Source organism: Pelobates fuscus, chromosome 6 (genome assembly GCF_036172605.1).
Source record: "Pelobates fuscus isolate aPelFus1 chromosome 6, aPelFus1.pri, whole genome shotgun sequence".
Taxonomy (NCBI): domain Eukaryota; kingdom Metazoa; phylum Chordata; class Amphibia; order Anura; family Pelobatidae; genus Pelobates; species Pelobates fuscus.
In genome coordinates this window covers 22,931,902-22,949,014 of record NC_086322.1, presented here as the reverse complement: position 1 = coordinate 22,949,014, position 17,113 = coordinate 22,931,902, and the positions used below count along the sequence as shown (strand labels likewise).

General features: G+C 41.7%; 1 protein-coding gene across 1 annotated transcript; it reads left to right on the top strand.

The window, feature by feature from the left end:
- Positions 1–4,979: 4,979 nt before the first annotated feature.
- On the top strand, positions 4,980–15,634 carry ANKRD53 (ankyrin repeat domain 53). The gene is made up of 6 exons (XM_063459800.1): positions 4,980–5,083; positions 8,429–8,585; positions 9,508–9,707; positions 9,940–10,104; positions 11,400–11,520; positions 14,368–15,634. Exons 1-6 carry the CDS (start codon positions 5,067–5,069, stop codon positions 15,070–15,072), a joined length of 1,365 nt encoding a protein of 454 aa, XP_063315870.1. The 5' UTR covers positions 4,980–5,066; the 3' UTR covers positions 15,073–15,634.
- The last annotated feature ends 1,479 nt before the right edge of the window (positions 15,635–17,113 follow it).

Sequence of the window (17,113 nt, the reverse complement as noted above, 5' to 3'; positions counted from 1 at the left end):
GATCTGAGATCAGGTTATCCCTGGCTGGATTGACATGGGATCTGAGATCGGGTTATCCCTGGATGGATTAACATGCGATCTGAGATCAGGTTATCCATGGCTGGAATGACATGGGATCTGAGATCAGGTTATCCCTGGCTGGATTGACATGGGATCTGAGATCAGGTTATCCCTGGGTGGATTGACATATGATCTGAGATCAGGTTATCCCTGGCTGGATTGACATGGGATCTGAGATCAGGTTATCCCTGGCTGGATTAACATGCGATCTGAGATCAGGTTATCCCTGGCTGGATTAACATGCGATCTGAGATCAGGTTATCCCTGGCTGGATTAACATGCAATCTGAGATCAGGTTATCCCTGGCTGGATTAACATGCGATCTGAGATCAGGTTATCCCTGGCTGGATTAAGATGTGATCTGAGATCAGGTTATCCCTGGCTGGATTAATATGCGATCTGAGATTGGGTTATCCATGGCTGGATTAACATGCAATCTGAGATTGGGTTATCCATGGCTGGATTAACATGGGATTTTAGGCCAGGTTATCCCTGGCTGGATTAACATGGGATCTGAGATCAGGTTATCCCTGGCTGGATTAACATGGGATCTGAGATCAGGTTATCCATGGCTGGATTAACATGGGATCTGAGATCAGGTTATCCCTGGCTGGATTGACATGGGATATGAGATCAGGTTATCCGTGGCTGGATTGACATGGCATCTGAGATTATATTATCCCTGGCTGGATTAACATGGGATCTGAGATCAGGTTATCTCTGGCTAGATTGACATGGGGTCTGAGATCAGGTTATCCCTGAGTGGATTGACATATGATCTGAGATCAGGTTATCCCTGGCTGGATTAACATGCGATCTGAGATCAGGTTATCCCTGGCTGGATTGACATGGGATCTGAGATCAGGTTATCCCTGGGTGGATTGACATATGATCTGAGATCAGGTTATCCCTGGCTGGATTGACATGGGATCTGAGATCAGGTTATCCCTGGCTGGATTAACATGCGATCTGAGATCAGGTTATCCATGGCTGGATTAACATGCGATCTGAGATCAGGTTATCCCTGGCTGGATTAACATGCAATCTGAGATCAGGTTATCCCTGGCTGGATTAACATGCGATCTGAGATCAGGTTATCCCTGGCTGGATTAAGATGTGATCTGAGATCAGGTTATCCCTGGCTGGATTAACATGCGATCTGAGATTGGGTTATCCATGGCTGGATTAACATGCAATCTGAGATTGGGTTATCCATGGCTGGATTAACATGGGATTTTAGGCCAGGTTATCCCTGGCTGGATTAACATGGGATCTGAGATCAGGTTATCCCTGGCTGTATTGACATGGGATATGAGATCAGGTTATCCGTGGCTGGATTGACATGGGATCTGAGATCAGGTTATCCGTGGCTGGATTGACACGGTATCTGAGATTATATTACCCCTGGCTGGATTAACATGGGATCTGAGATCACGTTATCCCAGGCTAGATTGACATGGGGTCTGAGATCAGGTTATCCCTGGCTGGATTGACATGGGATCTGAGATCAGGTTATCCATGGCTGGATTGACATGGGATCTGAGATCAGGTTATCCCTGGCTGGATTAACATGAGATGTTAGGCCAGGTTATCCCTGACTGGATTAACATGCGATCTGAGATCAGGTTATCCCTGGCTGGATTAACATGCAATCTGAGATCAGGTTATCCCTGGCTGGATTAACATGCGATCTGAGATCAGGTTATCCCTGGCTGGATTAAGATGTGATCTGAGATCAGGTTATCCCTGGCTGGATTAACATGCGATCTGAGATTGGGTTATCCATGGCTGGATTAACATGCAATCTGAGATTGGGTTATCCATGGCTGGATTAACATGGGATCTGAGATCAGGTTATCCCTGGCTGGATTGACATGGGATCTGAGATCAGGTTATCCCTGGCTGGATTGACATGGGATCTGAGATCAGGTTATCCATGGCTGGATTGACATGGGATCTGAGATCAGGTTATCCCTGGCTGGATTAACATGAGATGTTAGGCCAGGTTATCCCTGACTGGATTAACATGCAATCTGAGATCAGGTTATCCCTGGCTGGATTAACATGGGATCTGAGATTGGGTTATCCCTGGCTGGATTAACATGCGATCTGAGATCAGGTTATCCATGGCTGGATCAACATGCAATCTGAGATCAGGTTATCCATGGCTGGATTAACATGGGATCTGAGATCAGGTTATCCATGGCTGGATTAACATGGGATCTGAGATCAGGTTATCCCTGGCTGGATTAACATGGGATCTGAGATTGGGTTATCCCTGGCTGGATTAACATGGGATCTGAGATTGGGTTATCCCTGGCTGGATTAACATGCGATCTGAGATCAGGTTATCCATGGCTGGATCAACATGCAATCTGAGATCAGGTTATCCATGGCTGGATTAACATGGGATCTGAGATCAGGTTATCCATGGCTGGATTAACATGGGATCTGAGATCAGGTTATCCCTGGCTGGATTGACATGGCATCTGAGATTATATTATCCCTGGCTGGATTAACATGGGATCTGAGATCAGGTTATCTCTGGCTAGATTGACATGGGGTCTGAGATCAGGTTATCCCTGGCTGGATTGACATGGGATCTGAGATCAGGTTATCCCTGAGTGGATTGACATATGATCTGAGATCAGGTTATCCCTGGCTGGATTAACATGCGATCTGAGATCAGGTTATCCCTGGCTGGATTGACATGGGATCTGAGATCAGGTTATCCCTGGGTGGATTGACATATGATCTGAGATCAGGTTATCCCTGGCTGGATTGACATGGGATCTGAGATCAGGTTATCCCTGGCTGGATTAACATGCGATCTGAGATCAGGTTATCCATGGCTGGATTAACATGCGATCTGAGATCAGGTTATCCCTGGCTGGATTAACATGCAATCTGAGATCAGGTTATCCCTGGCTGGATTAACATGCGATCTGAGATCAGGTTATCCCTGGCTGGATTAAGATGTGATCTGAGATCAGGTTATCCCTGGCTGGATTAACATGCGATCTGAGATTGGGTTATCCATGGCTGGATTAACATGCAATCTGAGATTGGGTTATCCATGGCTGGATTAACATGGGATTTTAGGCCAGGTTATCCCTGGCTGGATTAACATGGGATCTGAGATCAGGTTATCCCTGGCTGTATTCACATGGGATATGAGATCAGGTTATCCGTGGCTGGATTGACATGGGATCTGAGATCAGGTTATCCGTGGCTGGATTGACACGGTATCTGAGATTATATTACCCCTGGCTGGATTAACATGGGATCTGAGATCACGTTATCCCAGGCTAGATTGACATGGGGTCTGAGATCAGGTTATCCCTGGCTGGATTGACATGGGATCTGAGATCAGGTTATCCATGGCTGGATTGACATGGGATCTGAGATCAGGTTATCCCTGGCTGGATTAACATGAGATGTTAGGCCAGGTTATCCCTGACTGGATTAACATGCGATCTGAGATCAGGTTATCCCTGGCTGGATTAACATGCAATCTGAGATCAGGTTATCCCTGGCTGGATTAACATGCGATCTGAGATCAGGTTATCCCTGGCTGGATTAAGATGTGATCTGAGATCAGGTTATCCCTGGCTGGATTAACATGCGATCTGAGATTGGGTTATCCATGGCTGGATTAACATGCAATCTGAGATTGGGTTATCCATGGCTGGATTAACATGGGATCTGAGATCAGGTTATCCCTGGCTGGATTGACATGGGATCTGAGATCAGGTTATCCCTGGCTGGATTGACATGGGATCTGAGATCAGGTTATCCATGGCTGGATTGACATGGGATCTGAGATCAGGTTATCCCTGGCTGGATTAACATGAGATGTTAGGCCAGGTTATCCCTGACTGGATTAACATGCAATCTGAGATCAGGTTATCCCTGGCTGGATTAACATGGGATCTGAGATTGGGTTATCCCTGGCTGGATTAACATGCGATCTGAGATCAGGTTATCCATGGCTGGATCAACATGCAATCTGAGATCAGGTTATCCATGGCTGGATTAACATGGGATCTGAGATCAGGTTATCCATGGCTGGATTAACATGGGATCTGAGATCAGGTTATCCCTGGCTGGATTAACATGGGATCTGAGATTGGGTTATCCCTGGCTGGATTAACATGGGATCTGAGATTGGGTTATCCCTGGCTGGATTAACATGCGATCTGAGATCAGGTTATCCATGGCTGGATCAACATGCAATCTGAGATCAGGTTATCCATGGCTGGATTAACATGGGATCTGAGATCAGGTTATCCATGGCTGGATTAACATGGGATCTGAGATCAGGTTATCCCTGGCTGGATTAACATGGGATCTGAGATTGGGTTATCCCTGGCTGGATTAACATGGGATCTGAGATTGGGTTATCCCTGGCTGGATTAACATGCGATCTGAGATCAGGTTATCCATGGCTGGATTAACATGCAATCTGAGATCAGGTTATCCATGGCTGGATTAACATGGGATCTGAGATCAGGTTATCCATGGCTGGATTAACATGGGATCTGAGATCAGGTTATCCATGGCTGGATTAACATGGGATATGAGATCAGGTTATCCATGGCTGGATTAACATGGGATCTGAGATTGGGTTATCCCTGGCTGGATTAACATGGGATCTGAGATTATATTATCCCTGGCTGGATTGACATGGGATCTGAGATTATATTATCCCTGGCTGGATTGACATATGCTCTGAGATTATATTATCTATGGCTAGCTTCAGACAGTATTTCTATTCAGTACACCGACTCCCACAGTCACTGCTATTATAAATATCAATCACATCACTAAGTCACAATCGGTGTTCCCTCACCCGGGGAAGTTGTGTTTACGGTTGCCTAGCAACAATATTAATAACATTAGAGCTGGACTCCTTGGCTGTGTAACATGTTTCTGGCATTGTACACACCTATGGCACTCAGCTTGTATTTCTACAGACATTCCTTATCTCAGTGAGCTCCTCTGCAATGCCTGAACCCCACAGGTAAGATGGATCCCCTCAGGCTGGCTGGGTGTGATAAGGGCATCACAGCACAGGGGTTCTGTTTTTTTATTTCTGTACAGTAAGGTTTGAAGTAATATTTTAATGGAGGTTGACATAGTTTGAGGAACATCCCATCACACCACTCCCAGGCATAACACTGCTCCCAGATGTAGTATCACACCCAGCCATTACACAACTCCCAGGCATAACACCACTCCCATATCTAGCATCACTCCCAGCCATGACATCACTCCCAGATATAGTATCACTCCCAGCCATCACATCACTCCCAGATATAGTATCACTCCCAGCCATCACATCACTCCCAGATATAGTATCACTCACAGCCATCACATCACTCACAGATATAGTATCACTCCCAGCCATCACATCACTCCCAGATATAGTATCACTCCCTGCCATGACATCACTCACAGCCATAACACCACTCACAGATATAGTATCACTCCCTGCCATGACATCACTCACAGCCATAACATCACTCACAGATATAGTATCACTCCCAGCCATCACATCACTCCCAGATATAGTATCACTCTCAGCCATGACATCACTCACAGCCATAACATCACTCCCAGATATAGTATCACTCACAGCCATCACATCACTCCCAGCCATGACATCACTCACAACCATAACATCACTCCCAGATATAGTATCACTCCCAGCCATGACATCACTCACAGCCATAACATCACTCCAGATATAGTATCACTCCCAGCCATAACACCACTCACAGATATAGTATCACTATCAGCCATCACACCACTCCCAGCCATCACATGACTCTCAGCCATAACATCACTCCCAGCCATAATATTACGCCTTGTCATGAACGGGTTACCAGTTGTCATTAATTAGATCTAATATCACCTCATTGTCTACCAATGATCCTTGGGGCAGTCAGATCACCTACCAGTTCCCTGGGGAGCCAGTGTGTTCCCGGAGGAGTTATAAAACACGTGTTTAGAGCGCCTCTGCTGGAGAGCCGTGTGACTGCAGCTCATGTGTGGGAGATTGCCTTTGCCAGGCTAATGTTTTCCATGTGATGTGCGTTTTACCTGCTATGCAAATTCCGCGCTAATATCACGGATTTTGCTCGGTAATTAGAATGGCAGATTCATTCCTCATGTAAAATACATTCAATTAATTTCGTTTTCATTAACAGCAAACGGTGCACGCAATATCCATGCATTCACCGTGAAAAATGAGTAGATATATATATCCATGAGAACACATGGGATTGCAATGACATTTTGCATATTTATTATAATGATTGCTATTAAACATTGAGCAATTTAGCTTTTATTAAATATTTTAGATTCTTGTTACAAAGATTCAAGACTGCTGTGCAAATACCTGTGGGTAAATGAGAAAATATCGCACAGACCAATTCACTAAAGTGAAATTCTATGGTGAATTAAAAGTGAATTTCAAATTTAAGGTCAAAATAGTCAAACTGGAAAAATTCTCTAACCCAGCTTCAGGACAATTTTTTTTTATTTTTTTTTAATATTATTTATATTTTTACAATTTTTTTTATAGCTTGGAAACACTCCTGTAAAATGCTCCCAATCCCAGGGATAGGATAGGACTACAGGCATAGATTAGCATCCCTTCACATGCTGTATGAAATCTTGCCATCACAATATTCTCATTTTATTCCAGTTTTCCCAATACCGCTAATGTAGGAATCTTTTTACATTTGTTTTGTTGTGTAATACAGACCTTTGTGTGACCTCTGTAATCCCGTGTAGTATTACGGCCTCGTAAGAGATTAGGAGAGACTTATTTGTTTTGGTCCTGGAGAAATAATGAAATCATATGTTTTACTTAATAAAGCGTTTTGAAATTTCAACACACGCAAAGAAGACTCTCGGTGCAAAGATAAAAAAAATAAACCAAAAACCATGAAAATAAGTATACGTTGCCAATCATTTGAGATTTACTGTACAGTTCTTGTTGTGAAAATGTTGAATTTTAAAGAGATGCTTTATATTAATAACATTATTACACAATATAATTCTGGATCCCTCTGCACGGATTGTCTCACATATCTTGAGAACCCCTTACCATACTTTCCTATAACATGTCCAAAAAATGTTTACCTTAACCCCACCTGGTATGCCGTGGGTAGGGGCATATCTGCTAAATATCGAGCAACAGCGACAGCTCAACCATTAGCAGCCCATAACCCGAGCAGTGGACCAGGCTTTGTAATAATGAGAATAAGGAGGACCTTTCTGTGGCTGCCCAGTCACTAGTCAGATTAGGCCTCTGATGGGCAGTGTGTGGGGGGATGGGGTACTAACAGTGAACCAAACATTTGCTGCTCACTGTTTAGTGAACGTGAACCCAACTACAAAATGTCCAGCAGAGATAGTTATTTATCTTATTAACTTTTCACTGCGGTGACTGGCTAGTGAGAACGGGCAGACACCATAGTTGTAACCCACGGTGGCCTTTTTAACAATGTTTTGAACTATTGTTTTCCACAAATTCCTTTTCTTCCCTCGTCTTTAGTATGTTAGGATGAGGTAATCCTGCAATGTGACCCTTTTGTTTGTTATAAGAATAAATATCTGCAATCTAACCAGTGCTTTATTTGTGGATTAAGGGAAAATGACTCTACTATACAAGGAAGTAGGCTCCAGTCGTCATCTTATACCAGTTTTTTTTTTGTTTAGTTTTTTTAGTTACAGAGCTTAACCAGGATATGGTTTATACTTATATGGGGGTCGCCATATTGTAAACTATATTTTGGATTCCTCTGCTTTGATTATCTCCCCACAACTCCCCGACCCCATCTCAATAACATGGTATTAGTATAGTGTAACGGAAAATGTGTAGTACTGGCCTAAATCAAATAATGATACCATATTCCAAGCTACAGTGTAGCAGAGCCCACCTGGAAACGGAAAAAGAGTTAGGTTACCTGAAACACAGCTATACAATACCTTGATGGACCTCAAATTAAACATACTGTGCAGAAAGGTAGTTCAGTAGAGGTTGGGACGTGGAAACTGTAGTGAATTGACAACTGAATGGCAACATTTCTGTAACAATAACCGATTTGGAAAAAAATTCTCAGATCAACCATAAACAGTCTATTTTTGTCGAAAATTTACTATTTAGTGTTCAATTCAGTACAGTTAACTGTTTAGTGAATAAATCATGACAAATACTTGTGTCCTAATCGTTGAAGTGTGTTGAAGTGTGAGGAGCACCAAGTTAAATAAGCCTTATGAACAAAGGAACCATTATGGTGTAGGGTTATCGATAAGGCGTATTTGGAGCTAATTTATATTTCTGTATTTCCTACAGGGACTCGAAAAATACTTCACGCAGGAGCACTTACGGTAGTGCTGCAAATAGCGTTAATGCAATGAAAGATCAAGTAGTGGCGGCTACTGTCGGGAATGTGGATTTACTTCAGATAGGTATGAATACCGCTGGCGGCAAACTCAAAGCGGACAAGGAGGTAAGTACTGGATTTATACTTTCATTTATGGAGAAAATTATCTTTAAACAATCAGACTATTTCTCACCTCTTGCCAAGGGAAACCGACCTTTAATTCCCTGAGGTGATTTCTTGCTAGAAAGGTTTTTCACCCAGAAGTCCGAAAGAATAATCACTGGACGTGCAAAAATGTCCTGTTAACAGATAAACATTGGATGTTTTGCACATGTCAGTAATCACTTATGACACAGGGTTATAAGTGGTTGAGGTTCCTCAATACATACTTAAGGTATAACTCCAAAACAGGTATGAAAATAATATAAACACAATGGTGAGTAGAAACGCAAAAAAATTGAAGGAAAAATATCCCTCACACCTTTCCACCAACGTAGCGCACACCACTATGGACCTGTATATGGAAAAAATCTTCAATTCTTTAAGATGCTTAAGAAACAGAGCTTCTATAGTGCATTATATTAAAACACAAAAATACTAATTGTTCATAAAATTGCACACTTACAAACATAAAGGCGTTTACATAAATATAAAGCGATACAAAAGCATTGTGAAATTATTTGGCCTGCGGTAAAAGAACTGGAACTAAACGTTCTCTTGGGCGAATCCCAATGTTACTGAAGCTGTAACAGTTCCTTCTCGTTTCCAAGATTGGTGAACTTTGGTTGGCCACCAACAATAGAAAGGATTGAAGGATTGCTGTTGTTGGCTTCTACTGGTTTCATGATCATCTGTCTGGACATCCTCAGGTAGAGCTGCTTTCCTGAGCAAGTTCAGTTAATTCGGATTTAATTTGCTGAAATTCAGAGTACAGTGAATAACCTGTAAATTTGTATAAGTATATAATTATTCGTTATTAATGTAGGCATGCACCGATGCACGGTACTCACCACATGTCCCTATCAATAGTATTTCTGTTTTGTAACAGGGATTCACCGCCTTGCACAGAGCTGCCCAGTATTGCAGGCTCCCGTGCTTACAACTCTTAGTGGAAGATTACGGTGTTAATGTAAACCTGCCCACCCATTCTGGACTGACACCTCTTCACCTGGTTTTAAGTGAGAAAGGAGGATCTCAGGTGCTCACATGTGCCCAGTATCTCATAAAACATGGTGCCGATGTCAACGTGTAAGTAATATCACAATGTGTTCCTATAAGACTTTTATTTTAACTGGACTGGATGGCAACTTTCCCTCACCTCTTTCATAGGTGAGACTGCTTCTTTTCTAGGTGACCGTACCTTTCTAAGGCAGGACTTGCTAATTATTTCTCTGAGGATATAAGAGATTCCTCTCTTAGAAAAAAGAATTACATGACACCAACTCTATGGTATATTGATAAGCCTTTTATTTCTCTTTAGACTTGGGAAAGACAATGCGACTCCCCTTCACTTGGCTGCTAGTAAGGGGCTGAAGGAGTGCATCGTGATGTTGGTGGGATCCGGGGCTGATCTTCACGCTAAAGATTCACGTGGGTTTAAACCCATTGACTGGTGTACAATCTACTGCCATTTAGTCTGTGCAAGGTACATGCTATATACATGACTCAACATCCATTTACCAATATCTCACTGTAGTGATACCTGAGCTGTATGAGTATTCCTCTCTAATCGAAAATCAATGGATGATGCTGTTGCTACTGAAATAGTGTAATAGAGCAATACGATGGTGCTGACTACTCAGACTATGCCTAGTACTGAACAGGTTTGGACCATGATCGCTCTATTTATAGTTCCTGACTCCATAGGAAAAAGAAATCCCAAAGAATGCACTGGCTGAAACTGCAACTTCCAGAGAACTTTCTATTAACAGACAGAGCGAACTACCTTCAGCCCAATAATCCAATTTAATTCGGTCATCAATCAGACTCTAGAGTCCTAAACTGAAGGTAGTCAATAGGGCTAGGCAAAATAATAAAACACAAGAAAACCAAAAACATATATATGTATAGATATAACCTAACTAAAAGTATAGTAGGATGGTCAGGGGCTATAGGATATATAATGCTCTATAGTCATTCAAAATCCACAAATACAGAGAAATACAAATACGTGCAAATATAAATGGGCCACAGAACATGCTATTAAATAAAGAGTAAAATGAAAGTCCAATATAATATTAAAGAATACGATAAATTGTTATAAATACGTCAATAAATATATCAGTCCAGGAGTCCACACAATATTAGGGCAAAATGAAGCCTCTCAGGATAAACATGGCAGTTAAATCTGAATATTGTTGCAAGATGATTAATGGCACCGGAACACAACAAAGAGAAGCTCACAATATTCAGATTTCTATGCCAAGTACTCATTCAAATAATAGGAGAGTTCAATATCCTGTATATAAACATATATTAAAAATATGAACATATATATGTATACAAAATTATAAACGCAACACTTTTGTTTTGGCCCCCATTTTTCATGAGCTGAACTCAAAGATCTAAGACTTTTTCTATGTACACAAAAGGCCCATTTCTCCCAAATATTGTTCACAAATCTGTCTAAATCTGTGTTAGTGAGCACTTCTCCTTTGCCAAGATAATCCATCCACCTCACAGGTGTGGCATATCAAGATGCTGATTAGACAGCATGATTATTGCAAAGGTGTGCCTTGGGTTGGCCACAATAAAAGGCCACTCTAAAATGTAACTGAAGCTCAGACTGGTTGTTACAACACTTTTATAGGAATTTACCATCTGATGCAATTAATTATTTGTCAAAGACACAAATTCGATCTGTTCCATGGGGGAAACAAAATTGCTTTTTTAATGTTACTCTTGCGTCCCTTGTCTTTATCTGACAACATTCCGTCATAGGTTCCTACGCGATGCCATGTGGAAGAAGGATAAAGAAGACTATGCCCGAGGGGTGAAGAAATTGGAAAAAATTAAAGAAAAAATATATGAAGAAGAAAAAGATGCACGTTTGCAAATAAAGGTAACGGGTAGTGGGGTATATACTACGGTCGCAAATGCGACCAGGCCCCTCACTACAGGGCCCCTATCATAGTGGGGCCCAAGAAGTGGCCCGCTGGCCATCTAATGGACCCCCCCCGTGGGTGGCAGAGTTCCTGTCAGAGGTGGCGAGGGAGCTGTGTTCTCTCTGCTCTTCTCCCTCTCGCGCTGTTTGCTGATGCCGGGAGCTGGAATATGACATCATATTCCGGCTCCCGGCATCAGTAGACAGCAGGGAGCAGAGCAGAGAGAACACAGCTCCCTCACCGCCTCTGACAGGAACTCTGCCGCCCGCCACACTGAAGCTCCACTGGACCCCAGGGACAGATCTACGCCAGCTCTCCAGGTAGGGAGGCTGGGTGGACATTTAATATTAATAATTTGTGTGTCTGTAAGTGTATGTGTGTGTCTGAATGTGTATGTGTCTGTAAGTGTATGTGTGTCTGAGTTTGTGTGTGTGTCTGGGTGTATGTGTGTGTGTCTGTAAATGTGTGTGTGTGTCTGTAAGTGTATGTGTGCCTCAGTGTGTGTATGTGTGTGTAAGTGTATGTGTGTCTTAGTGTATGTGTGTCTGAGTGTGTGTTTGTGAGTGCGTGTCTGTGTCTGTCTGTAAGTGTATGTGTCTCAGTGTGTGTATGTGTGTGTCTGTGAGTGTGTGTGTCTGTGTGTCTGTAAGTGTATGTGTGTGTCTGTGAGTGTACATGTGTATATGTCTGAGTGTGTGTATATGAGGGTATGTGTGTGTCTATACATGTGTCTGTATGTATGGGTCTCTGTGTGTATGTGTGTGTCTGTATGTATCTGTTTGTCTGCATGTGGGGTAGGAGGTAGATGTATGGGGGGGCCCCAGGGCAATTTTTGCCCCGGGGCCCAGTGGTTTCTAGTTACACCTCTGATAACAGGGGCTGTTAACCATTTGTTTTAAAATGGTATCTTCACATTGTGTAAGTTAGTTTGAAACCAGCTTGTTTAAGGCATGGGATTATGACAGTGTATTGAACGTATAATCTTGACAATGCTTTATATGTGGCCAGTATTATCAAGAAAATGCTTGATGGTTGCCAGATAATTATTTTTACAATATCTAAAGTCCAAGAGTCAAACCTAACTAATGGGTGTGATTGGGGTTATGTAAAAATCTATTTTTCATAAAAGAATTCAACTGATATATGAATTGAATGAATATATGTCTAAAGGTATAGCAGCCAGAGATAGTAATACCATAACCTTTCACCACTTTTGGGTTACTGCTGTTATCTGCTTTATAAATAAAGTCACAATGTGACAATTAAAATGCACAACTATGCCATTTTTAATGTTGTCCTAGGTAAAGCCCATTTAGTTCTCATTACACCAGACTGGTGCAACGCAAAAATAAGGCCAAACAGATCATGTTTTAATGTCAGAAAGTGTGCCATTAGTGTACATATCCCTAATATTTCTGGGCTCATAATCTGCAGGAATTTTAAATAAATTAAAAGGTTTTGACTCTCTGGTGTGAATGGAACTATACAACTGAAAAGATCCAGTATGAGAATAATTCAATTGTTAAAGCTGTAGTTAGGGACCGTGGGCTGCTGGGTGTAGGAAAGGTAGGCTTTACTTACCTGAAGGTGTCCATCTAGGCTGCTGCCTGGTGGTCTTCTTTGGCTCCTGATACTGAAAGGGACACTGTAGGCACCCAGACCACTTCAGCTAATTGAAGTGGTCTGGGTGCTGTGAGCCTTTTGCACCTAATTTGTCACGAGCCGCGCTAGTGCTGTACTCTCGCGCATGCAAGGTCTATGGAGGATCCCTCAATAGATTGATGCCTGAAGTCCATAGCTGTCACTTGTGAAGGCCGCTGGGATTGGACAAAAGTTGCACAAGATGTGAGGAATGCACACAACATAGGACAGTAATCTCTAAGGGGTGCTCTAGGAGGGGAAGGCAAATTCCTGAACACATTGGTAAATTGCAAAATGGCCCAGCCACACTAAGAGGTTTCCTCAGAGAGGCAGATTTTATTCAGGAACAGTGCATCACAACATTTCCGCTCTCACATCAGTATTTGTCAAGCCTTGACAATGGCTCATGTGAGAGGTAAAACATTGTGATGCACTGTTCCTGAATAAAGTTTGCCTCTCTGAGGAAATCTGTGTGTGTGGCTGGGCCATTTTGCAATTTTCCAGTGGGTTTGGACAGTAGTTGACAAGTACCGTTGGTCAATTTTTGCCCACCCAAGGCTTGGCCATAAAACAAATTATTACTAATTTGTCTTCTATCATCTTTGGATTGTGTTGGGATTTCAATGAAATTCCAGTGTAGCCAGCATCAGTATTCCATAAAGAGTATATTTTTATGACATACTAATAAGTAACAGAACCACTTTACCTAAATAGAAGGGGGTGTTCATCTGTGGACTGCCAAGATGTTTTGAGTCTAGATTCCTATAATTTTCTGTCAGCTGTAGGTGCACAGTGAATTAAGGGATGTCTACAAACGTCCGTGAGACAAATTTACTTGTGCCAAATAAAAAAAATGTATTGCTAAACCCTGGCCTACATATGTAGAAAACACAAACCACTTTCTCAAGTTATGGACCTCTCCAGGGTATCTCCAGGTTAAACCTGGTCAGTAGGTTAATATGGGCAAAGTATTCCATGATTATCGGATACAAATGAAAAGGACGTGCTTTATGTTCATGTCAGTGTACGTGACAGTATACCTCCCTTATTCATCCTGGGAAGGTGCAAGAAATGTCCTCTTTAACTGAAAATCAAAGATGACATTTCATATTAATTGTATGTATAACAATTCAATAAATGCATGGTATTGGTATGAATTACAGAAAGAAGAGGACAGTGTTTGTCAAAAGAAGTTTTATGCTTGGATAGACACAAAGGGATTTCCTGAACGCTTAAAAGAGAAGTTTGGTTGCAGAGCAGATGTCTTAGCAGAGTCAAGGCATCTTCATGACTGCTCAAAAACATCTTCTAATGGACGTCAACATGAACTAAGCCATTCTTCAGAGCAGAGTGAAATGGACTTTAAAAAGAAGTGTGGGACAAACAAAGTACACCGCTCTAAAAAGACAGACCAAGTGCAAACAACAGTGAAAGGACAAATGCGAAATGAAAGGAAACATGTATCTGCCAAACGTGTTTGGAATCCAAGTGTCAATCCTTCAATGACACCAACTACCAAAATTACGAGAGCTCCAACAGTTAGATTGGGCGTCCAGCCTGAAGAAGCCAAGACAGAGGACTTAAGCCCTTATGTATCACTCACAAAAGATGAAAATGGAAATTTAAATATTAAGACAATTACAGGAATGATTAGCTCTTTGCCTCACAATTTACCATATGAGACTGTAAAGAAGAGCCTTTTTCCAGATATCATTCCACAAGAGAGGGTTCGAGTGCCACAGGATTTCCAAGCAATTCATGTTTTTGATTTGCCCAAAAAGAATCAGCCCTCCAGTGGTCGACGATACCAGTCAGAGATGGTTTTCCATCTGCGACAAAATCTTGACCCCAAGCTTAAGATAGCTTAATATCAGAGCTCTTTCATGAAGCTAAAGGAACACTCTAAGCACCATAACCCCTACAACTTGCTGTTGTGCTTATGGTACTAGGAGTGCCCTTGCTCCCTCTGAGTGTCAGTAGACAAGCTGTTTAACCATTTAATAGTTTCCCAACATACCTGGGGTCTGATGGGCTGCTGCAAAGATCCACTGATAGTTAAGCCCTGCCATGCCATAAGAGCACCTCACGGCCGATGAGCTAACCTCATTATTGCTGGGCTTTACTCTATGCAGAACCTAGGAAAATTGGCAAACCGTTCCAAAACAGTTCGGCTACTTAACACTGGAAGGATACTAGGGCACTTCTGACATCATAACCACTGTAGTAGTTATGGTGCTCAGAGTGTTTCTTTAACTTGCGTTCCAATCATCCCACATTCAGATATGGATTCAGAACGGTTGGGCGGGCTTTCAGGGGGCATTTTCAGTGAAACAACATGTTTCTCTGGTGATGCTCATAATGAGCAAGCCTGTATGGTAAGTTGACACTCCTGTTCGCTGAAGGGGTGAATAAAGCTGGCATCAAGCACGCCAGGCTCTTGCTGTCCTCCAGCATACAGGACCATGCAGAGAGTGATGCTGAAGAGCTCTCTGCATGGTCCTGGTGCCCACCTCACAGAGCGAGCACATCTTTTGATTTGCTTGAATGGTTCTGCTGGGGACAGTTCCCTGGATGCAGGACACCAGGGAACTAAACGGGGATGGTGGGACAGTTAGAAGCCTTGTGCATGCCATTAATTGATTTCCATTTCTTTCACTGTTAGAAGGCACAATAAAAGTATTGATGAGGCTATATATTATTTTATGTCTGTTATTAAAGATCTGACAAATATCCAATAAATGCAATAAGGACTCCAATCATAAAACAAGATGTTAGTTCTGATGTGGGGTAAGGTATTCTAACTAGAATGTGTGATTCTGCCATGAAACTCAGCGGGGACAGGACTGCCGAAGCTATGCCCCATATTATATAGTATTGAAAACATGAGAGCCACATATAACCAGTGTTACAGTGATACACTGCTATAAAGTTCATCTGGTTATCCTGCTTATACCATGTATGATTCCTTATTTATTACAACAGTAAAAGTAGACTGTAGTAAAAAAACAAATTAATTATTAAAGGGACAATATAGGCAACAGAACCACTACAGCTTAAACCCTTCCTGATGTTAGGGCAGTTTGTCATCCTACAAGAGGAGGATTTTTTTTTTTTTTTTTTTTTTATTTATAATATTTTATTAAGTTTTTAACATAGATATATATAAACATTCATACAAAGACATTGTCATTTTACAAAGAGATATGGTACAAAAATTGCATATTAAAGTTCTTTCAATTGCAGTACAAATTCTATTATTCAGAACCAATCTTTTTGTGTTTTCCCCTTCTTTTCTAACAATAATTCCATATCATGCAACAAACAAATACAAAAAATCAAAACATTTATTCTCCGATGTTGACATTACATATGGATTTTTGGGTATTCGGTTCCGTTTTCTACCATCATTCCCCATCCCCAAATGTCCAGTTTATAAGAATAAAAATTCTTTTCTGTAAACTTGCACAGCCTATCTTAATGAGGTGGTCAGACTCCATCTGCCTGTACTAAGAAGCACCAAGCTCTCTATGTCAATTTTTTCCCAATAAAACAACAATACACACACACACACCTTTCGCTATACCAAGATTCGAGGGGGAGAGGGTTAGGGGGAACAAACTTTTTCAAGCGCTATGAAGCACAATAACCAGGGTTCAAGAGATGCTTGTCTCCAACCGTCCTTTTATACTACAGAGCCTTATATTTGTATACCTATCGGTCTATCGTTCTTATTTTCCCATAACCTTAAGACCCACATCATGTGTTGTTGCAAGAGTCATGGAGAGAAAGACTGGGGAAGACTCTATGAAACGTATTACGTTTCAGTCATAATTTGGCAATTTTCATTCTGAAGAAGATGGTATTAAGTATGTGTAATAATTTGTTAAGGCCCTTTCCTTTTCTAATTCC

Coding starts and splice junctions, on each gene's coding strand:
- ANKRD53 (XM_063459800.1), top strand. Junction 9,708..9,939: donor CATGGTGCCGATGTCAACGT/GTAAGTAATATC, acceptor ATTTCTCTTTAG/ACTTGGGAAAGACAATGCGA. Junction 10,105..11,399: donor TGCCATTTAGTCTGTGCAAG/GTACATGCTATA, acceptor ATTCCGTCATAG/GTTCCTACGCGATGCCATGT.